The sequence below is a fragment of the Protopterus annectens genome, chromosome 4.part0, assembly GCF_019279795.1.
Source record: "Protopterus annectens isolate FY-2018-M chromosome 4.part0, PAN1.0, whole genome shotgun sequence".
Classification (NCBI taxonomy): domain Eukaryota; kingdom Metazoa; phylum Chordata; order Ceratodontiformes; family Protopteridae; genus Protopterus; species Protopterus annectens.
The window spans coordinates 874163998-874189868 of record NC_056733.1 but is presented as its reverse complement, the minus strand read 5'-3'; the positions used below and the strand labels follow the sequence as shown (position 1 = coordinate 874189868).

The following is a 25871-nucleotide window of genomic DNA, read 5'->3' as shown; positions in this document are numbered from 1 at the left end:
GATAGGTGTGCTAAAACCACAAGTGCCTGCTGGATTGGAAAGAAAAAGTTCATAAAATAGTGAAGTGCAGGACCACATGAAGAGAAACAGGCAGCCTCTGTAATCAGCAGGAACATAGAGTAAAATATGTTCCAGTGAGAAATCAAGAGCTGAAGGCAGACAACACCTCAGAAGAGCTAGACTTCCTTACATAGGAATCTGAGGAAGCAAGCAACATCATTAGACAGATGAGGATATGCTGCAGAGAACAAATGATTCAGGTCAAAAAGGAGGCTAAGCATCGAAGGATAAAAACTGAAGGAACAAAAAACATCATCATTTCATTATCTGCTGGGCTGAGGCATGCACCTATGCACAGAAATACAAACATATATTGCAGGATATAGTGTTTAGTATGTTGAACTATGAAGCTTGTTGCCAGGGTTCAAATCCTGTCACTTCCCACCTACACACTGTCTGATCCTCTGGCAGTCAATTACCTACATGTGCTTTTCAATCACCTTTATGAAATGGATTACTTACTCAAATAACCAATAGATAAATCACCTATATCAAATGGATTACTTACTCAAAAAAGATAGATAAATAAATAAAGAAGTGATAGCAGAATGATATATTCAAACGTAAAAGTATATTAGTAGGTGTTATGTTCTTACAGGTCATTAAAATGACAGTTCAGCAAAACATGCTCTTATTAAAACTGCAGGCTCCAATACAGAAGAAGTGATAGCAGAATGATATATTCAAATGTAAAGTACAGTAGGTGTTATGTTCTTACAGGTCATTAAAATGACAGTTCAGTAAAACATGCTCTTATTAAAACTGCAGGCTCCAATACAGTTATACCCAAAAGTGCAAAAAAAAAAAACAAAAAAAAAACTGCAATTTCACCAAGAAAAGAGTGGATTCTAAAGGTCACTCCCACGTGATTAAAGTATTTTCGCAAGGAGGTTGCCTCCACACTTACCTCCAGTATGAGGGACTGTGTCTTCACAGCCCTACTAACTATAAATACCAGCTTTGAGCTTGCCATCTCTCACGGTAGGGCAAACATGAGATGCCACAACGTTGGAGTTAGTGTATATTCCACCATATTCACTTTTAGATGTTCCAGCAGTGGTCACTCTTAGATATTCCCACAGTGGTCAGAACTGCAAAAGACATCTTTTCAAAGGTCCCTCAACTCGGTGGACCTCAGGAGAACTAAGTGGTCACAGATATATCTGATTCCATCCAGTCTGGCTGACAGTCAGAAAGGGTCTAATGTAGTATATGTACATCAGAATGTATGCAAACAATCTAGATGAGCAGGTGAAGAAGCACTGGGCATGATAGGTCCATCACTAAGTTGTAGGCAGTTTATAACCATTGGAGGTTTAGCCAATAGCCCATATTGAAAAGTACCTTCCAGCCTCAATGAGGACAATACTAGTCAGATCATGGGAGAATTTGTGGCCACCCATCCAATTATCTAGGTCATCTGTGAAGCTGGTAAGGGTGCTGTTCTAGTTGACATCTAGTGGTAGTTTATTCCAGAGATGGGGAATACATTGGTAAATGAGTCTGTCACACCAACATTTCTTATTAATCTTCTGATTAAGGTTTAGTTCCTTTAAATGGGTATTTGAGGATCTATCTTCTCAATGAAGGAATAGAAGATCAAATTATGTAGATCTTTCATGGCTTGAAAAATTAACCGTAGATCCCCATGGATGAGTCTATAAGAAACTGAGTACAAAGAGATAGGACTGGCACTCTGTCCTTGGTACTCAGATTTTTGAGACCACCGATTGTTTTAGTAAGCAACCTCTTGAGTTCTCTCAAGCTGAATGATATGCTTATATAAACACATGACAAAAAGAGCATTATATTCATTCAATAATGAGTCTAATTAAATACAAGGGGAATTAAGACGTCTTTGGGTCTAGATGAGATACCTTTAGAATTAGATGAGTCAGACTGAAGGCTTTCCAATCTACTGCAGCAACAGGACGGTCAAAAGATAAAAAGATAACGAATTATCAACAACAGTGCCCAGATCCTTTAAAACAATGCCTAATAATGGAGGGATGCATTGCCTATATGAAATGGAAAAATGTTTTGTTTACTAAAATAAATTATGCTACATATTTATCACCTATATGAAATGGAAAAATGTTTTGTTTACTAAAATAAATTATGCTACATATTTATCACCTATATGAAATGGAAAAATGTTTTGTTTACTAAAATAAACTATGCTACATATTTCACATTTGGTTTGAGACCATTGTCCTTGCACAAGTTGTTAGCATGGTCTAACCCTTGTTGGAGCAATTCTGGGTCAGTGGAAGCTTGAATATCAGCTATTAATTTGAAGTCATCTGCAAAGCCAGATAACCACAGGCCAAGAGCATTGTCTTAAAGGCCAATGATAAAAATGCTTGCATTTGCTCATTAACTTGTCTGAAGAAGTTTGGTGACATTCACCAGATGAAAGCGCTTACCATTTGTGTCATTTGGAATAAAACTCTTGGATTTTACTCATGGTTTCCAGCCTGTGTGATTTCAGTTTTTGGTTTCAATGTTCTTTTTGGTCCGTTGGTTTCTAAAATTGTCTTAAAGGCCTGATAAATAGGTGTCAAATAGGAGAGGGCCTGACACTGAACCCTGGAGTATGCCACTGGTAAATGTTTCTCCTTTTAGAAGTGGCACCTTCAACTCTAACCACATGGGTTCTGTCAGACAACTGATAGACTAACCATCACACAATATAATAGGCAGACAAGACAGAGAGAGCAGCATTCCATTCAGGCTTATGGATTTCATTTTTCCAGCAGAAGAGGTTTTCTTACAGAAACACTGTGTGTGTGTGCGTGTGTGTGTGTGTGTGTGTGTGTGTGTGTGTGTGTATACGTGTGTTGTGTACTGCCCTAGTTAGAGAGGACAGTTTAGTTAAGTGACTTGCTCAGGCTCTGATTTAGTACCTTATCTACAGAAGGCAAGAACCTTAATCCTCTACACCAACTGCTAGCTGTTTTCCTTTGGTAATTTACAATGTCAATCATTAGATTTTCACAGTTTTGTTGATGTAATACCTGTTCTGATAACTTTTTAAAGTGATTTAGAGCTTTCTTTCTCCACTTTTCGAAAACATCTCTGATTTTTGCCTCATCTTTGTGCCCTGTCCTTGAACAGGTCATTTAACTAGACAGTGCTTCGGGTCAGCTGGAAATTTGGGCTAGGGTTCTCAATGGCTCTGTGGTCTGTAAGACTACTAACTAGTACCTGTGAACCAGTCAGAGTAGTTATGGGGTAAAGGAAGGAAGGAAATTGATTATAAAGTAAACAAGAGCATCATTATGAGTCATATTCTTTGGATGTGATCTTTGGGAGGGTTTTTTGTTCTGCTGACGGTGTGTTTATTATTTAGATGCAAATAAATTGGACACCATGACATCTACGAGTTTAATGTTAATATTTTAACTATGAATACACTTTTAATTTATTTTTTTATTAGTTTTTTTTTGCAGGCACACAAGTATGAAATGCACTGTGTTTGGGTTACAACAGTTTGTCTAAGTGCAGATAAGCTGTTAAAGAGCTGCTTCCTGTAGTAGTTGGTTTGAGTCCCTTAGCTTCCATTTGTCTTCTGTGGTTCTGCCAAGTTACTTCACTGGACAGTAAACCTGGAATGCTCATGAAAAGCAATACATCCACTGGGCTGTCCCAGGCTGTTAGCAAATCCATTATACATTTGTCTTTTGAAATTTCGTACCTTTCACATATTCATTTATTAGTACTTCACTATATGCTACTGAGAATGAATCCCACCATGTTTCTTATAGTTTAATGGATTAACAGATGCATTTTCATTAAGTGTGAGTTTCAAGAGAAGGTGAATTTTACTATTTCTTGTGCTAAGTCTATTTTCAATGTGAGAGTGTTTTGTTTTGTTTGGAAATTGGCTCTAAAATGTTTTTTTTTTCATGTTGAATACTCGTTTTAAGTAAAATCTAAATCTCTGTGGTAATTGTAAAAGCAAAGAAGACAATAATATATACACTGACAGATTTGGACAGTGTTTATAGTAATGGGGAGACACAGCCAAGTAATGGGGTATTAGTATGGCTAGAGTGGACCTGATTCTTTACCCTGCATAGAGCCCCATTTAACCATGATCCAACTCTGCTGACTCTGTAGGTCTTCTTTTGGCTTTTCCCTGTTAGGGGTTGCCACAGCAGAACTCCGGTCCACTAATGATTGGCAGTAGATTTTTACCTGCCGAGTTGCTGGCCCTGATGCACAACCTTCAACGAAGGTATGCCCATTCACGCATGTATCCACACAGAAGACGCTCTAGCTGAGAATCGAACAGGACAACGTCTTACTGTGAGGCAACAACGCTACCACAGCACCACCTGCTGCAAAAATAAACAACATTAGCCATTCAAGTAGGTCAGAGCTGTACTGAGGGATGTCAGAAGGGATAGCTATTCCTAATATCAGAGAAGACAAAGGAAGTTCAAAAATGAGATGTAGGTGTCCTGCAATAGGCATGTAACCCCACCCCAAAACTTCTTAATGCAGGACGTTTTCTGATTTTTGGATAACTTATGACTTGTTGAACCAAAGCTGCTGCAGCATTTATACATTTATGTTGTCTGTAATTGTTTTGCTTTATTAATTGCAATAAAGAATGAATTAATTTATTAATAGGCCTGGATTGTGTAATATAGTCTAACCATGTTGCATTTTAGTAATATATTTTTACCGTACCTTCTTTACAGCCTCCAGCAACTGCAAAGGGGTTGATATTTGTCAGGTCATATAGTCTGCATTATTTGGAGTGATGATCAGGGCCATCAGATCTTCAGCATCTATCATGTAGTCATTGTTGCATATTACTGTCGTACAGTTTTCTCTACAAGATCAGACTGTAAAGGATTTCAGTATTTAGTTAAAAACTTACTCAGGCAGTTAGTGCCGAGGACTAAAGCTCTGACTTGTTAGTGAGCTGCTTCCTGTGCCAAAGGTGCAGGGTTTGAATCTGTCCACCTCCATTTACCTACTGTGTATCACTGAGCAAGTCACTTAACCAGACTGCTTTGGCACAATTGGAAATGTGGACTGCCTGCCTAGTATCTATGAGCCTGCTGTCATTGTTTGCAAGGCCTTCCCTATTGTTTAGCTAATCAAGTTCAGGAAATGTTATGGTAACCTCCCCAGCATACCATTCTTAATGCGACATACATAATTTATTTCTCTTATGCTCTCATAAATACTCTTGTGTTTAATCTGTGCTACACTTGGCTAGATATTATGGTATTATGCTAGTGATCTTTATGCAGTTTAATGAAACTCGTACAAAGCTACCAATAAAGTACACGTAATTTATTTCTTCATAACAATATGGGGTGTATATTGTCAACAAAGGGGCTATAACTGCTAGCGGGGATGGGGGCTATCTGTGGATGAAAGCACCGTCTGCTCTAATCTAGTCATTTTTAAATTGTCTTTAATCTCACTTTGCAGGATTTGTCTGCACTTGTCGGGGGGGTGTGACTGCCTGCTTGACATTAAGTTGGAATACTTTGGCAACTATGTGTTTGAATGAAACAAATGTGAAATAAGTGACTATGGTCATTATCATAATTTTTTTTTACAAAGACATCCGAGAGGGAGGCACTCAACAATATATCTATAATTGCTGGGTTTGGGGAATGTCTGTGGATATAAATGACTGATCCTGCTGAACTGATAAAAGTTAAAATAGTCATTAGCCTGTGAGACGGCCCCTCATTACCCCGGGCCAGTAGTTAAGGAGCCTCAATCCTCACCACTGACACCAGAGGGGGGGGGGGTCACTAAAATCAGGAATGGAGTTACATAGTATTTCAAATGCATCTCTGCATCAAGCACAGTTTCCCTCAAGAGCACATAGGGAACATGTTCCACTGGGACTGGAATCTCTCTCTGTCTGTCCAGATCCCAAGCAAAACTCATTTTGGAGCACTGTGTCCCAGTTCCAAGTATGTGACACACACACACACACACACTTGAATATCTGATTTTTCAGACACAAATGCACACACACACACACACAGACACACACACACACACACACACACACACACACACACACACACACACACACACACCTGTGAAAGGCTGACACAGATTCACCAGTTGTGTCCCCCTCTCTCCAGACTACAAGGTAGATTGCTGCCACCAGTCAAATACTCTAAGGCTCTTACAAAGGGTAACCAATTATAATGTGTCAAATTAATACTGATATAAATGGCAGAGTGTGACCAAAGCAGTAAGACTAATTGGAGTTGTCACAGTATCATTAAAATAAGCGCAGGTACTCTCAAGATGTTAAAAGTATTCACAAAAAGACCAGCCACAATGAAAAGGTATAAAAATATTTAATAATGGATAATAAAATAGAGAACAGGAGAATGCTTAATATTTAGTTGCAATAAACAGAGTTTCAGTCACAGCAGAGCCCCTCACTAACACTCTTCAAGAGAAACCTTGACGAGTGGATTGGAAACAGAAAAGTTACCCCAGAGATCAGTGCAGTGGCTCTGCTGGGCAGAGGCACAGGGAACTAATCGAAGGGGGCAGCGAAAGCCAACACATTCTGGCTAGGCTTAAAGATGCCCTCGGGCAGATAGGCTAGTACTTACCTATGAACCTATGAAATACAAAAATAACACAGCTGGATAGAATCCACAGATGCAGAAAAAGACCTAATACTAAACTACACTTACTGTACTTTTTCTAACTGAACTAAAGAGAAACTGTCCCTAGTTAACTCATTTAATATTGCAAGGCAAGATGTACTACTAAGATGCGCACTTCCACAAGTCAAGATGAGATACTACACACGAACACTGAACTGTACAACTACAACTGACCAACTGAACTGTAATAACTGACATAGATTTTTTTATATCAAGGTTCCAAAGAAAAACAAAAACAAACAAATTGCTGCTGCCAGAGTTCCATTCTTCAGCTGGTTATAGAATGACATCATATCTAGTCACCTGGCTCGGGCACAATACACATTCTGAACTCGGTTAAGATTCTGCTGCAGCATTTTACAAATACATTTTTAATGCAACCATCAACAGTCAAACAACACAAGACTATTTACAAAACTTCAACCACACATGCACTGTCCCACTTCTCCTGATACTGATGGGAATACCTCACAACTTCACATCTCTCCCCTCTTTGAAGACTCAAGCTAGTTTTTCAAGTGACCCTGAAAAATGTTGCTTGAGAGAAATGGGCCTGTCTGGGTACACATTAATTTATAGCCTGTCTTGAGACTCCCTCTATATTGGCATTGCTGTAATCTGGACTGGCTAATACAGGGGGTCCTCCAAAAGCCCCTTTAAGCTTTTGTAATGCCTGCTCACAGGCTGGGGTCCACACCACCTTATCTGGCCTGTTTTTCCTTGTCAAATCTTTGAGGGGAGCAGTTATTGCACTATAATTGGGAACAAGATTTCTCTAGTACCCCGCTGTCCCCAAGAATGTCCTCACTTGCTTTTTGGTAACAGGAGCATACCATGCCTGAATAACTTCCACCTTAACATGGTCTGGTCTAACCTTGCCACTCCCCACTCTATGTTCCAGGTAAAAGACTTCTGCCATCCCCACCTGACACTTACTGGACTTAATGGTCAACCCTGCCCTTTGCTGTCTGCCCAGGACCTCCCTGACATGCTGAAGCTTCATTATGTTACCATAGTACAATTTGTGCCCCTGCCTCCTGCCTAGCAGGTGTACCATGTAATTAACAATACTGACCTTCCTTACCACTTTGAAGGGTCCCTCTCAAGCTGCCTGCTGCTCATTGTGTCTGACAGGAAAGAGCACCATAACCTGCTGTCCCACAACATACTCTCGGGTTTGAGCATTCCCATCATTTCAGACCTTTTTCTGCTGTTGGGCTCCTGCCAGGATCTCCTGGGCCAATCCCATGAGCTCCCAAAGCCTTGTCCTGAGGTTTAGAGCATATGCTAGTACAGACTCCTTGTGGAATTCACACTCACCCTCCCACTCATGCCAAATCAGGTCTAAAGGCCTCCTCACCCTATGCCCATACAACAATGCAAAGAGTGAAAAACCTTTGGATTCCTGCGGCACCTCTCTGTATGCAAACAGTAGGTGGAGCAAATATTTGTCCAATTCTCTCCTAAACTGGTCTTCAAATGCCTATAGCATTGTTTTTAGTGTAGAGTTTAACCTCTCCATAAGTCCATTAGTCTAGGAGTGGTAGGGGGTGGTCTTTAGGTGCTTTACCCCACAGCATTTCCACAGACAAGCCAGCAGGTCTGACATGAAATTGGCACCTCTGTTAATATTTCTCTCAAGAAATCTACCCTGCTGAAAATCTGTAACAAAGCATTTGCCACCTTCTCTGCTTCAGTGGAGGACAAAGCCACCACCTCAGGGTATCTAATAGGATAATCTACTACCACCAGGTTATACTTCTTCCCTGTGGAACTTGGGGTACTCAGAGGCCACATGATAACCATAGCTACCTTCTGAAATGGCTCCTCAATCACAGGCAAAGACATCAATGGAGTTTTGGCCTTGTCTCCTGCCTTTTCTACCTTTTATCACTGCTCACAGTTCCTGCATTACCCTGATACATCCTTTGCAATCCCAGGCTAATAAAATTTCCTCATAATATGACTCTCGGTATGGTTTATACCCATATGACCTGCAAAAGGAATGTCATGGGCTATGGCTAGAAGTGCCAGATGGTAGGCTTTGTGCACTACCAACTGATGTGTTACCTCACCCTCTAGCCCTCCCTCAGGGGTCCAGTTTCTGTACAGTACAGACTCCCCTTTTCTTGAGCATCAGATGCCTCTTTAGCTACCTCTCTCAAGCCTCGTAAAGTAGGATCTGAAAGTTCAGCCTGTCTCAACTCTATCTTTGTAACCCCTCCAAGCTCCCCTTCCATAGGAAACCTACTATATTCTGACAGCGGTGCCTCATTGACAACCTGGGTACTACAACTCACCTCTGTCCTTGCAGTCAGCTTGTCCACAGGAACATCAGTACCTACCAGCAGCTGTGGTTCACTTTCAGGCTCACTGCTACAAGGTAGCTCCCTCCCTGAAATGACCACATCACCAGTCTCAGCTTCAAACACGGGGGTCTGTCTGGCTTGCCCCCCAGACTACCACACCTACCTGCCTGCCTGTCTCCGAGCCTGACTGCATGTAGCTACATGTACTACATTATCAAAATCATTCCCTATTAAGGCATTACCACAAATCTATTACTTACCTTTATTTTTAAAATTAATATCTTTTTTGATTGTTCTCTCCACTGTAACTGTTTGTGCCGCATACTACTGTAAAAACATGTCTCTTGTAATTTGTGTGTATACTGATTATGCCTAAATAACTAAATGTGTCTGTAATTTTTCTTTGTGGAGCTTTTCTCCCTGGGCCTCTGCTGAAAAAGGGCCTTTTCGGCTCAGTCAGACACCCCCGGTTAACAAATGTAAAATAAAAATAAAAATAAATAAAAATAAAAAATCTGAAGGGATAGCCTCAAACAGACCTACCTGCTTGTTCCCTTTTCCACCCTCCCAGTCAAGGTGAACCCTAGCCAAAGGTATTCGGAATCAGGTCCCTCCTAAAGCTCTAACTGGTGTGGACTTCCCACACAAGAACTGTTCTTCTTTAACCACTGCAGGCTTCATAATGGTTATGCCAGAGGCTGTGTCTCTCTTAGCAATAGCCTGTCTTCCATCCACTAGGATAGGATACAAACTTCGGTGACAGTTTGGTACCCTTGTTGCCTCCAGACAACTTACTACTGGCACACTATTATGCTCACTTGCTAGCTCCCTCATCTTTCGTTCCCCACCTTGCTTCAATGAACATTTGTATACTACATGGCCCCTCTGGTTACATTTAAAACATCTAACCACTGATCCTGGCAATGTGCCTAAACTAGTGGCCTCCCCTGTTACTGGTAGACTCTGTTGGGGTGACTTAGGCTGCCCACCATGGGTTCCCTCGTATTGATGTTCAGCACTGGGTATCCCCTTGTGCAGTGATTCCCTGGTTGCTAAGTAGAGCTCTCATTTTCTTCTCAGCTCATCTTCAGAGTTAAACTCCCGGTCTGTCAATCAGATTTTAATGTCCTCAGACAAAGTGCTAAGGGCTTGTTCCATCAACAAAAGGTCTGCCAGCCTTTCAAAAGTGGTGACCTGACACCCACTCACATCCCCTTTGAAAGTAAGTGCTTAACACATCAATATAATCACATACACTTGCATCTGCCTTGCATCTATGCTCAAGAAACTTTTTCCTGTAAGCTTCAGGTGTTAACATACAATAGTTTAGAAAACATTGTTTTACTTTTCTTAATTTAAACAGTCAGTATCAGACGATTTAGGAACAACAGTTACAGCTTTACCATGGAGTAAGGGGGGTCAGGAACTGTACCAAGGGTCCTTAGTCAACATCATACTGTTTACAGACCCTTTCAAATACATGAATAAAACTATCAAAATCAGTATCATCTTTAAACTGTGGAAGAACGTTAATGACCTTAATTGCTTCTGTGGTTTGGTTATTCCCTTCCCCATTACCTCTATGACCCTGACGAAGGGTCAGCACCTCCCTTTCATGCTGACTCTGCTTCCACTTATTCCCCTCCCCATTACCTCCATGACCCTGATGAAGGGTCAGCACCTCCCTTTCATGCTGATTCTGCTTCCAGTTATTCCCTTCCTCATTACCTCCATGACCCTGATGAAGGGTCAGCACCTCCCTTTCATGCTGACTCTGCTTCCAGTTATTCCCTTCCCCATTACCTCTATGACCCTGATGAACGGTCAGCATCTCCCTTTCATGCTGACTCTGCTTCCAGTTATTCCCCTCCCCATTACCTCCATGACCCTGACGAAGGGTCAGCACCTCCCTTTCATGCTGACTCTGCTTCCAGTTATTCCCTTCCCCATTACCTCCATGACCCTGATGAAGGGTCAGCACCTCCCTTTCATGCTGACTCTGCTTCCAGTTATTCCCTTCCTCATTACTTCCATGACCCTGACAAAGGGTCAGCACCTCCCTTTCATGCTGACTCTGCTTCCAGTTATTCCCTTCCCCATTACCTCCATGACGCTGACAAAGGGTCAGCACATCCCTTTCATGCTGACTCTGCTTCCAGTTATTCCCTTCCGAGTTACCTCCATGACCCTGACGAAGGGTCAGCACCTCCCTTTCATGCTGACTCTACTTCCAGTTATTCCCTTTCCCATTACCTCCATGACCCTGATGAAGGGTCATCACCTCCCTTTCATGCTGACTCTGCTTCCAGTTATTCCCCTCCCCATTACCTCCATGACCCTGACAAAGGGTCAGCACCTCCCTTTCATACTGACTCTGCTTCTCCTTTTCTTCAGCTTCCAAACGTTTGGCTTCCAGTTCAAGTTTATTTAACTCTAGATGGATTTTAAGTCCTCTAAGGAAAAGGTGAGCTGTCCTGTTTCTGAAAGCTACACATCCCCATCACTAGACTGGCTATCTCCCCGGTTGCTGGACCATGCTGCAGCTGCGATTAAGACTGAAATCATATCTTCCTTAGTCAGGCTGGCATGCACCAGTCCTTTGGCTTTGCAATTTGCATACTTTAGACAACTGATTCCTTGACAGCTTGCTATAATCCTCTACTGACATCTTTGTCTGCTTTCCCTGACTAAACTAACTAACAAAAATAAATAAAACTGTTGTGAAACTGAAACGTTGAATGTTTACCTTGTGGCTGTTAAGAGTACACAAACCTTCAATGACAACTGCTTACAGGCTACTGAAATTCAATTAATATCTCACCACTCTGACATCAATATGTGATGGCCCTCTTTACCCCAGACCAGTGATCAAGCAGTCTCAATCCTCACACCAGAGAGAGGCAGTCACTAAAACCAGTAATGGATTTACACAGTATTTCAAATGCAGCTCTCTGCATCAAGCACAATTTCTTTCAAGAGCTCACATGGACATGCTCCAGTGAGACTGGACTCTCTATCTCTCCAGATCCCAAACAAGACTCACTTTGGAGCACTGTGTCCCAGATCCAAGTATCTGACACACAAACTTGAATATCTGATTTTTCATACACACACACACATACACACATGCACACACACACACACACACACACACACACACACACACACACACACACACACACACACACCCTGGGAAAGGCTGACACAGATTCACTAGATGTGTCCTCTCTCTCTCTCTCTCTAAACTACAGTGTAGATTGCTGCCACCAGTCAAATACTCTAGTACATTTACAAAGAGTAACCAATTATACTATGTCAAATTAATACTGGTATCAATGATAGAGTGTGACCAAAGTAGTATGATGTATCGGAAAGTACTCTCAAGATGTTAAAAATATTCACCTAAAGACCAGCCACAATGAAAATGTCTAAAATATTTAATAATGGATAATAAAATAGAAAACAGGAGAATACTTAATATTTAGTTACAATAAACCTCAGAGTTTTCAGTCACGGGAAATATAAAATAACACAGATGGATAGAATCTCACAGATGCAGAAAAAGAAAGGATACTAAACTAATTTCACTGTACTTTTCCCTAACTGAACTAAAGATAAACTTACTTAGTGTTTAGCAAATGGTAATTGGTGTTTGTGCTATAAAACTGGAAATAGAAGTTATAAATGTAAATCCACTTCTCTGTAATCACTGCAAGAGTAAAGAAGAAAATGGTATGCACAATGACAGTTTTAGTGTTTATGGCAATTGAGTGGAGAGAGCCAACTGATGGGACACTGGAATGGTTGCAGAGGGAGCTCCATTTCACAATGATATGTCACTGCCACTGGGTCCAGGTATGCTGTATGGTAATAACTATCTACTGCTTCAGTGACTGTTTCAACAAAATTAGTGAGGTTAAAGAGACAGGACCTTCCTTTGACAAAGTTGAATTGGACAGGGTCCAGGGATAAAAGATCTTAAATATCCAGAGTAATGAGATCTGAAATAATATGTACCACTGTTTACATATGAGACAAGTAAAACTAGTGTGTGTATAGTTCTGGAGTAGGTTATTGGGATTGCAGTGGCTCTTTCCAGGCTTCAGGAATGGAACCAGTTGAGAGGCTTAGTCTAAAGAGATTAAGAAGGGGGTTGGTGGGCTATATTTTTTACTGATAATCAGGCAATCTGGTATGTTATCTGTCCTAATGGTTCCCCTAAGCTCTTTGCTAGTTTCCTTAAGGAAAGAAGAATGAAACTTCTCAAAGGCATTAAGCAATTTATTTCTGTTATAATATGATTCATTTATATGGACATTCCACCATGTGGATTTGTTTTTCAATTTGTCATTATATTTAATGCACTAGGGATTGCTTAATCAATACAACTATTTACATGGTAGTGGAAGTCAAAGGCATAGACAGTGGTTTAAGGCAATGGAATCAACTGGTGAAGGACAAGAGCAGAATTTATTTAGGTACACCCGCGGTAGTGGTGCTGCGGTAGCATTGTCACCTCACAGCAAGACGTTGTCCCATTCGATTCTCAGCTAGAGCGTCTTCTGTGTGGAGGCATGCGTGAATGGGTGTGCCTTCGTTGAAGGTTGTGCATCAGGGCTGGTAACTCGACACGTAAAAATCCACTACCAAACATTAGCAGACCAGAGTTCTGCTGTGGCAACCCCTAACCGGGATAAGCCGAAAGACACAACATCAAAGGAAGAAAAAAAATTAAGAGATGTAATGTTATTCCACTAATAGAAAACGCAAAGATACTGGAAAACAGATGTGATGTAATACTTTCTATTGCACCAACACGGGTTTAGCAATTACTCGATCTTTTAGACAAGCAAGAGCCCTTCATCAGGAGTTATTAAGTTACTGATAGATATGGTGCTCAAATATCTACTTGTGCCTAGAAAGTGAAGTACATAATTTATTTGCAGTTGACTAAAAAAGATACTTGATGAATGCCAGTGTGGAAAAATGTGTTTGCTGAAATGTTTAGTATGACTTTTCACCTCAGAACCAGACACAGTGTGTGTGTGTGTGTGTGTGTGTGTGTGTGTGTGTGTGTGTGTGTGTGTGTGTGTGTGTGTGAATATGAATTTGCAATAACGTCCAGCTCATGGTGACGAGAAAATCAGGGACCACCAAGAGAATATAAAATGTTTAACTGTATGCATGTTGTCTGCAGTTAGTACACCACACAGGTTATTGGTTAGCTACATGAAAGAAAGACCTAAAAAACATGCTTTGTCAGTCTAAGGATCTGACAGATACCTCTGAAAAATAGCAGTCCTGCACAAAGTTTTGTCCTACTGATAAAACTATCTGAACATTAAAATCTTTCTGTTAAGTTTATAGTCACTGCTGTTCTAACTAGAAGAATGTTGCCTTTTGTCAAAGTGACTACTGTCTTGCCATGAAGAAACCCAGTTGTTAGAACACAAAGTGCAATAATCTTAACAGTTCCAAAGTAAATTTACTATAAAATCTCACATCACCAGAAAAAAAAAAACACTTTCTGCTCTTCAGTATACCTTAAGTTCTTAAGAGCTATAGTGTCAGTTTAAACCACTGACTATCAGACTGAACAACTGAATTAGCTTAATCTGCATTGTTGTTCTTTTCAAAGGTGTACAGAAATGTCCTTGAAGAACCATAATAGTCATATCTAATACAGAATGATCAGACTGGGAAAAGCATGCAGACAGGGGCTTGTCAGCCATTTTGTTTGTAACTGTGCGTTTATGGGTATTCATCCTAGTTCTGAGTGGCTGGCTGTCTCTCCATTTTCTTCATTTGAATAGATAACAACATAGGTGCATGTAAATGAACTCTGTACTTTGAAACTTCTGTTCTGTGAAATTGTTTTATTGGAAGCATAAAAATCATCTGACATATTTTCATACTTCGCAACTCTCCAGATTTTCACAGAATGTTCAGATTTTTGCCTCATATTTTTGGTCTGTTTCTTCAGAAAATCTGTAATTTTCTAGCAAATCGCATAGATTGAAGTCACTAAATCATGACGTACATTTGAGTTTCACACTTGTTTCACATTTCATATCCTTCAGAAAATGTACCCTAATACAAATCCAAGTATTCTAGAACTGTCTAAGTTTATAAGAGTGATCAATATTAAAAATATCTCCCTATTTTTTGGCCTTTGTCCCCCCATTATTTTGGGCTTTGTCCAGATTTCTTGCACTAAGAGGTTGAGAGGCATGCATATTTTGCACCTTGAATGGTTCCAGGGTTTTGTGCCATTTGGTCTATGTTCTAGTCCGGTCTGGTTTGGTCCAACTGTGTTTCTTAAAAGGAGAATCTTTAGATTTGGTAGTTGTTTAAATGGCATTAGTGGGAGTCCTTGAAAATGATCTCTCAGCTTGCCATCCTCACTGAAGGTTGGTTGGGAGCCTCTTACAATTTTGGAGAGTTGTTAAGCTCTGGAGATATGTTGTCACTAGCAGAACTCTCTCATAGCCTGTGCAGTGTATTTAACTGTACACAACATTCATATTCAGTACTCTATTTAATGCAAACAATAACAAACTATACCCATCCAGCTAACCCCCCTGATCACAGCTCCACACCCTAACTCAACCTGTAATAGCTTATACCCACCCAACTGATCCCCCCAGCCATAGCTCTACACCCCAACTCAACCTAACAACCATTAAGAAAAATACCATCAAAAATAATCTCATAAACTAATGGCCAAAGCAATTAAGTCAAACAACTTTGCTGGTGACTGTCTTTTCACTAATACAGTAGGTAGAAACTGGAATCTTCTACCTAGTGACATAACTCTGACTACATCTTTGCCTCTTTTCAAACAGAAAATTAAACTGTACTTCCAAAACCACTGGCTCTGTTCCTGCAGTACACCTGACTAATTTATCTTATCTATTACTCTCTTACTCCTCTACTCCTTTCCTCTCCACTCCAACTCCTGTTCTGATTCTACCACTATTAGAACTATAAGTATTATACATTCTCTGTAAAATTGTTGGAATTGAAGAACAGTACATTTCTTTTTTTTTTTTTGAGAAAACTTGTTACATTACTGTTGAATATCTCTCTTGCAGTGTTATTAATCCTTAAGATGTATTTTTTAGCAATATATTTCTTATGTAATGTACTAGTAGAAAGTGGAGCTTTTCTCCTCGGGCCTCTGCTGAAAATGGACTTGTTATCCAACCAGACTAGCCCGGTCAACAAATGTAAAATAAAAATAAATAAAATAAATAAATAAATTAAAAAACTGAAAGCCAGAAGACTAGCTCCTGAAAACCTGCTATGCGAATGCTTCAGTATAGCCGCTGACACCATTTGCTAACTTGCTTCTATCCTGATTAATAGATCCATTTCAGAAAACTACAGCCAGCCCTATGGAAAGCTGCCTCCATAATACCATTACACAAAGGTGGAACATCCGCTGTCAAACTATCACCCTATAGCAATCCTTCCTCACATCTCCAAAGTACTAGGAAAAATGCATAAATCAGCAGCTCCTAGCCTTTCTACTCCATAACCAATTATTTTCTCATACCCAATATGGTTTTTGATCCCCCACTACAGCACCAAACCTAACCTGCTACATTTCCTAGATACCATTAATCAAAGTGAACTTGTCAAAACCCTTCAACATGGTCTCACATCAACTACTCCTCCAAAGACTATGTCTTAAAGACTTAACAACTCCCTAAACAATCACCCCCAGTTTATAAAATGGAGGGAGTCCCACTCCAGATTCCTTCCAATCACTACGGGAGTCCCCAAAGGCACCATACTTGGGCCAATACTTTTCAATATCTTCATTAATGACCTGCAGAAGGAATCAAAACTTGCCACCAAAATACAATATGCTGAAGACTCACCTTTAGTTTGCTCAGTCCCAAATATTCCCACCTTAGAAATGATCGAAAACACAAACACCGGCAAAAGATGTACTGTTCGGGGCTCTCTCTGAGGAAAAACGTGCTATTGAAGTACAGTTGGAACTGAAATAGAAATAGAAGCATTGTAAGCAGTCCCTAGATTTCAAGCAAAAATATACAGAGATGAAGAGAAATCAGAGTCTTCTTTTTCAGATAGTAGCATTTATTAAACCATTCCTTCTGACACATGAGAGCTTTTGTTGTCTTGACAAGACAACAAAGCCTCTCATCTGTCAGAAGGAATGGTTTAATAAACACTGCTATTTGAAAAAAAAGAAGACTCTGAATGTACATATATATATATATATATATATATATATATATATATATATTGTTGCTTCAAATCTAGGGACTGCTTACTCTGTTTCTCATTCCACCTTAGACACCATCACACAGGAAGATTTCACTCTATAGAAAACTAGCTAAATACATCTCAACTACTCTTAAACCCCAACAAAACCAAACTAATCCTATTCCTACCAAAAAAACATAAATTAAAATAATACTGACCTTAATATTATCTCCTCAAGCAACACAGACATTGAAAACATCAACAGCACAAAATTGTTAGAAGTCATCATTGATGTATGTCTTTTCCTGGTTAGGGGTCACCACAGCGGTCCGCTAATGATTGGCATAGATTTTAATGGTGCTGAGTTGCCAGCCCGATGCCCAACCTTCAGCGAAGGCACGCCCATTCACGCATGTCTTTTGGAGGCCACTCGACCACGGGGAGGACATGCAGACTCCACACAGAAGGCACTCCAGCCGAGAATCGAACAGGAGAACCTCTTGCTGTGAGGCAACAATGCTACCGCTGTACCACCACAGTATAGAAGTCATCATCATTGATAACGAGTTAAAATCCGATCCGCACATTCACTGCACTCAAAAAGACACACTACAAGCTACACTGTCTTTATACAGCAAAACACCTAAGTGATCATAGCAAAAAAATAGCTGCCACATCCCTTCTCCTTCCTAAATGCCTCAACAACATTCACAAATCTCAACTCTTCCTCCAGCAAAGACAAATTTGAAACCACTTACAACAAAATTAGCAAATTCACCTGCAGCCTCCTAAACCACTCCCACGACTGCATGGCACTCAGTAACCTCAACTGGCTTGAACTTACTCAACAAATTACCCTTTCACAGCTACTCACAGTACACAAACACTCACCATCCTCTTAAACACCCTCAGAGTCTAATATCATCCAATGGCATGTACCAAACAGAACCCTAAGATCCTCAAAACTTAAAGTAACTTTTGCTAATAAATATAATAATTATTAAATCGACTCACTATTTCTGTCACCATCTCCAAAGCATGGAACAAAATTTCAAAACAGATCAGACGTTTGAATAATCTCTAACAATTAAAATCCTTCCTAAAATATCACCTGGCAGCTAATAAACTACGCAACAGTACCACACCTACAGTCTGAAGTGTGCGATCCTAACTATGTCCGCTATGGATACTACACAAGTATATTAATATAGTATTTTTGATTCTAGTCACAATATCTTGAAAATATGCATTTCCTTATGTGATGCCCGTGCACTGGCCCAGCAATCAAGGAGCCTCAATCCTCACCACTAACACCAGTAAGGGGTGTCCATATAGGGAAAGGATAATAAATACACACACAGTAAAGTACTTCTTCTTCTTCTTTCGTCTTTTCCCGGTTAGGGGTCGCTACAGTGGATCACCTGTCTGCTCATGATTGACAGTGGGGTTTTACAGTGTTGAGTTGCCAGCCTGGTGCCCAACCTTCCACAGAAGGCACAGACATGCACATACTCACACCTAGGGCCAATTTAGAGTATCCATTCCACCTACAGCATGTCTTTGGGATGTGGGAAGAAACTGGAGCACCCAGAGGAAACCCATGCGACCACAGGGAGGACATGCAGACTCCACACAGAAGGCACCCCAGCCGAGGATCGAACTGGAGAACCTCTTGCTGTGAGGTGGCAATGCTAACCGCTGCACCACCACAGCTGCCCAACACAATTTCCCTTAAGAGCACACAGAGATCACAGTCAGTCTGGGGCTGGTTTCTCCCTTTCTCTCCAGGTCCCCAATAAGACTCCCCACTGGCACAGCTACAGGGTCCAGATCTCAGCCTAGTGGGTAAGCTAAAACCTCCAGCACCTTCTCTGTCCAACCAGCGCTTCATGTCCCTGCCCAAGTAGCTGACACACACTTCGAGATAAGAGTTATATACAACCACACAGACACTCCTGGGGAAGGCTGGCACAGGTTCTGCAGCTGTGCCCCTTTTACCCAGACTATACAGTAGAAATCACTGCCACCACCCAGCTAATATTTATCAGCTATTCAAAGGCCCTTATGAAAGGGTGTCCAATTATACTGTGCAATATTATTATCCAAATGGTAAGTGCAACCTAACAGTCAAGACTTATTTGAAGTGGCTTGGTACAGTATCACTATATACATGCAATGTATTCTTAGAGCTTAAATTATCTCTACACAAAACAGCCACAGTTGAAAGGTTTAAAAATATGTAATAATAAATAATAAAAACACAAGACAATACTTCTTACTACACAGTGCTAGTCAAGAGTTCAGAGATCACTGAGAAATACTTCAAATAATAAAGTAGAAGAGTTCTGACATCACAGAAAAAACAAACTAGTCTAATCTTCCTATTCCTAGCTATTTCTAAGAGAAACACTAAAGTCTAAGATCCTACTTACATACAGACTCAGGCACGTGGTGAGTTGGATGTTCTCAAGACAAATGTTCTAATGGTCTCATTCTTTCTCTCCTTAAATTAATAACACAGTATCCCTGATTCATTTCAGATTACATAATTTCTTTCTGGTCCCGTGGCTAACAGACTCTCAGAGGTTAGTAGCCCCTTTAATCTTGCAGCTGGACAAGAACCAGAGCAATAAAAGAAATTATACATGGAAATTCTAGCCATTAACTCTGGCCTCAAAACAAGAGGCAGAATTCCTTCATCCAGACATATCGGCTTTGAGTTCTGACATCAAAGAATTGACTTGTCAGCTTTCTTACAGCAGAGTGCACTGTTGTTACATTTTTGCAGTTCCACATTTAACACCATTTTTTCCCATTTAAAAGAACAAGCCTGTGGCTTATATTAATATTTATAAATGACAGAATTATCTACAAAATTCTGTCTGGCTAGGCTGGCGCCTTCACCTGTCTTTACACCTTAATCAGATATGTTTTGTAAATAATTATGTTCTTACATTCACTACTGCAGTATTCTTAAATATAGGGGATTCCCTGCCACGGAAACCTGACATCCAGCCAGTCTTCCAAAGACTTCTGAATTTAAAAGGTATGCCGAACGTCACCATATGCACCCTGCCATAGGGTATAAAGGTGACACTCAGGCTTAACAAAAACAGAACTGATTGCCACAGGAGGAACACTAGTCCAAGGAACCCAAGAGATAATGTGTACATCCAGGAAGGAAATGAACTAGGGAGGTGGAGGGAGGAAGCGATTACTGCAGCAGTGAAGGCAAGGACATCTACAAATATGGTAAGATTTTACACAACTGTACTATGTCCTTACATTCACTGCTGCAGTATCCTTAACTATATGGGAGAGTGCCAAAGAAGAAACTAGGAGGAGGAAGGGGCAGAAGAATCCCCTAACAAAATGAAGAACTGAACTAGCAAAACTAGCCCTAACTCACCACAGCTCTAGTAGAATGAGTCTTAGTAGAAAAAGGAAGGCTCTTGCCATGAAAAGTGTAACAAAATGAAATAGCCTTAGAAATCCAAAAGAAAGAGTCTGCTTGGATACACCAAGCCCCAAAGATCTAGGATGAAAAGAAACAAATAACTGATCAGATTTTCTGATAGCCTTGGTCATATCCAAATAAACTCTAAGTTACCTATGCATGTCCAAAGTATGAAGCACCCTCTCAATATCAGTTTGGAGACAAGGGAAAACATAGGCAGATTAATAGACTGAATACTGCAACAGTGAAGGCAAGAAGGCAAGGACATCTACCGTTATGTAAAGATTTCACACAACTATACTTTTGTTGACCTTTGCTTTGAAATACTTTGTAAATAATGTTCGCTGACCATTTCTATTTTGAATTGTAGAAAAATGTATTTCTGTCCTTGTTCTGGAGCTTTTCTCCCCAGGTCTCTGCTGCAAATGGGGATTTCAGTTTCCAGACAGACGTTCCCATTAAAAGACAAATAAACAAATAAATAATACATTCTAACTTTATATCTTATTCTCATGGTAGTCCCTCCATTTCTCGTCACCATGAACTGAATATTATTGGAAATTCATATTTTCTGTTACCCAGAACACCTGTCTCACAAACATTGCTTGTTTAGGCACACCAGCAACTTATAAATTACCACGTCTTGCTTTCCTTCTCTGGATTTAACTAATCTACCTAAACATATCTTGTGCTGTGATTTATTTTCTCATTAAATGTCAGAGCAGTCTCTTGTAGCTCTTATCTTCTGCTAAATGAACAATGACTCTAGTGTAACAGGAAAACTTTGATTCTTATTTCAGAGGCATGACTTGGTCTTCTACAGTTTTTGGCTCACATAGACAAACACGCATGTACTTACACACTAGAAGAAGACCTCAGGGCAAAACTAGGTCATGTCAGACAGATTATATATTTCAGATTACAAGAGAATACTGGGGGTCTCGAAGGATCCATTAGAGATGCTGGAGAAGTTTCCTACCACTCTTGACATTGGACAAGTAAATTAGAAAATTGGTGTGTGGATTCGTGCAAGCTGGTGAAAATATTATCACATATTTACAAGTAAACAAATATACAAACAGATGCAGGCAAATTCACTTATTATTAAGGGGAGGTTTGGATAACCAATGTGTAATAGAACTCAATAATCACACGTATGTGGAAGTGGGCATTCTCGCTGGGTCCAGCATATCTGAAAATGTGCCATGTCTCTAGCCAAGGTGTGGGAGGGGTGTGGAAAGCATACAAAAAAATATTTAAAAAAAATGTATGTGTATATATGTGTGTGCGTGTGTGTGTATGTATATATAATATACATATATATATATATATATATATATATATATATATATATATATGGATATATACACACACACACACACAGATTGGTCTACTTTGAATATTCGAAATTACAAAACTTTGAATCTCATACGGCTGGGACCATATGAACAAAGTTTTGCAACTTCAAACATTAAAAAAAAAAAAAAAATGAAAACACCCCCCCCCCACACCCCTGCTATTAATATATACCAACTCCGAGATCACACTACAGTGAGGAAAAGGGAATATTCCTGTTCCATGCTGTATGGAGATCTCTGTTTAATATATATATATATATATATATATATATATAGTCAGCATTCACTAAAATGCATTGGTCACTATTAAGTTTGTAAAGAAAAAAAGTTTTTCCTTTTCCTTACCACTTACTGTGCCCTTTTCAGATAATATTGCCTAGATGAGTACATAGACAAATACTGTAAAAGCACAAGATATGGGTGGGTATGAATGGGCTAGAGTACACCTGGATCCCCAGTACCAAGAACCAGCAGTCCATGCCATAGAAACCATTTTAGTGCATTTGCAGTACATCACTTCATTGAATGGTAATTTACTGTTGTGTGCATCATACCCCTCAACTGTCCAGATATTTGCCTCTTATTTTTGGTGTGTTCCTCATAAAATTTGTAGCTTTCTGGCAAACCACTGAAGACTGAAGTAACTAAATAAGGACATACATTCGAGTTTCAGCCTTCATATCCTTCCAAAACTACTGTTATTCTAGCAATTTTCTAAGTTCATAAGAGCAATATTTAAAATCTGTCCCTATTTTGGGACCCTTGTCCGCCCACTGTTTAGCTTTGCCCCGATTTCTTGCCCTTAGAAGTATGGTGTGCATGTACGTGTGGTGTACATATCTTAATATATTTGCGATGGCGCGATCCACACACAATATCAAAAACGTATTTGAAGCTATAAATAACTTACTCGAGGATTAAATTAAAAAGTTGAAAAAAGAAAGGCACCCTTTCAGTACCACTGTTTTTATTTAACCGAAAATGAATTAAGGTAAATCGATGAACAAAATGTATTCATACTACCAGTGTTTTGCTGTAAGGGTCGTTGCTTCCTTACTTCTTTATTCAAACGGGGTATTTTCAGAGTTGTGTCTGGGTAGGTTTTCTTATAGTCTTTCACCCTACAGACAGGTCGACAGGTGAACTGGTGATCCTACAGACTGACAGAAGGGATGTGCCCTTCCAGCCATGGGCTGGCGTTTCTTCCAGAAATGTTTTCTTCTCCCGCATGCTCCTTGTTTACCGTGATATTCTCCGGTTCTCAGCTTTCTAAATTGGTTAAAAGGGCATTGGCTGTGAGAAAAATGAATGAATATTACGTTTTAAATGTATATGCAGCTGCACACAAAGGTATGGTTTGTCATTTAAAAAGTCGAGTGACCATATTACTGTGAGAAGCAGTTAATTTTAGCAATTTTTACAGTTCCGTCTGAAAAGCCTTTTTTGTAATTGTATGTGTGTGTGTGTATATATCATATATATCTATATACATATATATATATATATATATATATATATATATATATATATATATATATATATATATATATATATATATATATATATATTATATATACGAATATTAAGATACACACGCGTACAAGCTGCAAAAGCAGCCTTTGATTTTCTGGCAGCTTTTTGTTTGGAGCAGCACTGGAACCCATTAAATAATGCAACATTATGTAGGAAAGGGATGCGTTTTGGAGGAGCAATGCTAGCGATGTGTCCCAAACATGAACACATGGAATACTCATTACGGTTTGGGGGTGGTGCGGTCCATCCCTCTTCAGAGGTGCCAGGCACGCAGACAGCAGACAGGTTGGGTGGGGGCGAGGGGGAGCAAGAGGCGTATACAAGTAGTAACAGACAGCAGCTCCAGCCATAGAGCAACTGCAGCTGTATCGCTGCTGGGACCTCGCGTCTTTCTGCTTTGTCTCGCCCTGTGACTTCTGATGCCCCCTCCCCACCTGTAGCCCGCCCATCTCACACACGTGAGCAGACAGTCGCTGCCACCTCCCTGGGGACGTGCGTGTGCTTAGCAAGTCGTTGCACTGCACAGCTCTTAACACCAGTGCCAGACACAGAGAAGGCTTACAACCAGTCACCCTCCTGCAGCGTTAGAGGGGCTTCATTTCCATCCTTAGGTTTGCATCCTTTCTGCATTTCCAGTCAAACAAAATAATACTAAAACGCTGTGCTTGGCTGTCTGGTACTGTCCAGTTGCAGCTTCTAGACTCCTTGCTAAGTGCATCCCCTGTGCCTCCGGAGCGGGATGGGAGCCAGGCTGAGTCGCCAGAGCAGCCTGGATGACGAGGAGCATGGAGGGGGAGCTGAGGAAGACGTGCCCCACAGCCGGAGAGATCAGCATCACCCTGCGCAGAGGGCAGCCGATGGTGGGGTTCGCAGCCGGAGACATTTCCTCTTCGCCTCCCTTCTTCTGAGTCCGGAGAAGCTGCCAGGCATGCTGTGGAAGAGCAGCCCAGCACCTTATGTGAGGAGGGTAGGCTGGATCCGAGAAATCCAGGCATTGGTTCGGGAGCATAAACTGGAAAGAGCACTCAGGATACTGAGTCTTCTGCGAAAGGTAATCTAGACTTGTGAGTAGCAACTAGCAAACAGCTTGGAAGATTTGTGTTAGCTCTGCACAGCTACAAGGGCTTGTGGTTCAGCTAACCATGCACCCTTGCCAGATCAGTAGTACATTACAAAATAATGTCATATAAGTGACAGTTGGGTACATTTGACACATTGTTAGGTGCAAGTGTCTAGAGGCGAGCAACCTGCACCATTTGTTATGGAGCATGCATGGCTGGTGTCTCGGGCGTGCGCGCGTAGTAAACAGCAGTTCCACAACAACAAGGAGAGTTTGATTTCCAAGCGCAGCTGGCAATGCTGGTTGTGTTATGCACGCATAGTTGTTTCTTGGGTGATTCTTTTCTTTTATTATTAGTTCTGTTTTTGCAGGTGTGGTACAGACACCATACATGCAGCTTTCTGGTGCAGTCGTTGCATGTGTGAGACTGCTTAGTGGATCATATTTCAATTTATATGGGTGGATTTGTTGTTAATGTGTTATTTTTGCATACGTGTGTGTGTGTGTGTGTGTGTGTGTGTGTGTGAGCCAGGTTGTTGTTTGATGCCATTGCTCTTATTTGTATAGACTAGATGCTTAATGGTGTTGCTGTTGCTTTGTGAAATGTATTGAGGTGCTGAGACCTGGAAAGTCGGTTTGCAGTTAACTGTTGCAGGAAAGATATATATATATATCTATATGCATGTATATCATGTCACCTGAACATCAGCACAAAGGAAGTAGCCTATAGTACCCCGCTCGTAGAATTTAAAAAGCGTTATAGGCATGGGAAAAATGCTATGAAGACAGAAAGATTTACTCAGTTTGGATGTGCTGAGTCCCTCCTGTTTAAGAGTGTAACCAGAAAATTCCATGTTGTACTCACAACCTCATACCTGCTACTGCAAAACGTACCTCTCAACCCTTTTGTGCAAGATTTCTGGACAAAGCCAAAAATAAGGGGGAGATAAAGGGCAACAATAAAGGGCTTTAAATACTGCTGTTATAAACTTAGAAAGTTAATAAAATAACAGGTTTTGCATAAACACGTATTATTTTGAAGGGAATGAAATCTGAAAACTCAGATGCTTATCATTGTTTTGTGACTTCAGTTTTCAATGATTTGCCAAAAAACCACAAATTTTACTTGGAACAGACCAAAAATATGAAGCAAAAAATGTGGACATTCTGCGAAAATCTGGACAT

General features: G+C 40.4%; 2 protein-coding genes across 2 annotated transcripts in view; one reads left to right on the top strand and one right to left on the bottom strand.

The window, feature by feature from the left end:
- GGT1 (gamma-glutamyltransferase 1) overlaps positions 1–25871 on the bottom strand; it is a gene marked incomplete in the record, with an annotated part of 1527627 nt that overhangs the window by 1379321 nt on the left and 122435 nt on the right.
- LRRC75B (leucine rich repeat containing 75B) overlaps positions 24094–25871 on the top strand; it is a 508949-nt gene continuing 507171 nt past the window's right edge. The window contains exon 1 of the mRNA XM_044068833.1: positions 24094–24677. Within this exon, the coding sequence (XP_043924768.1) occupies positions 24366–24677 (312 nt within the window). The 5' untranslated portion in view covers positions 24094–24365. The remainder of the gene's footprint in view (positions 24678–25871) is intronic.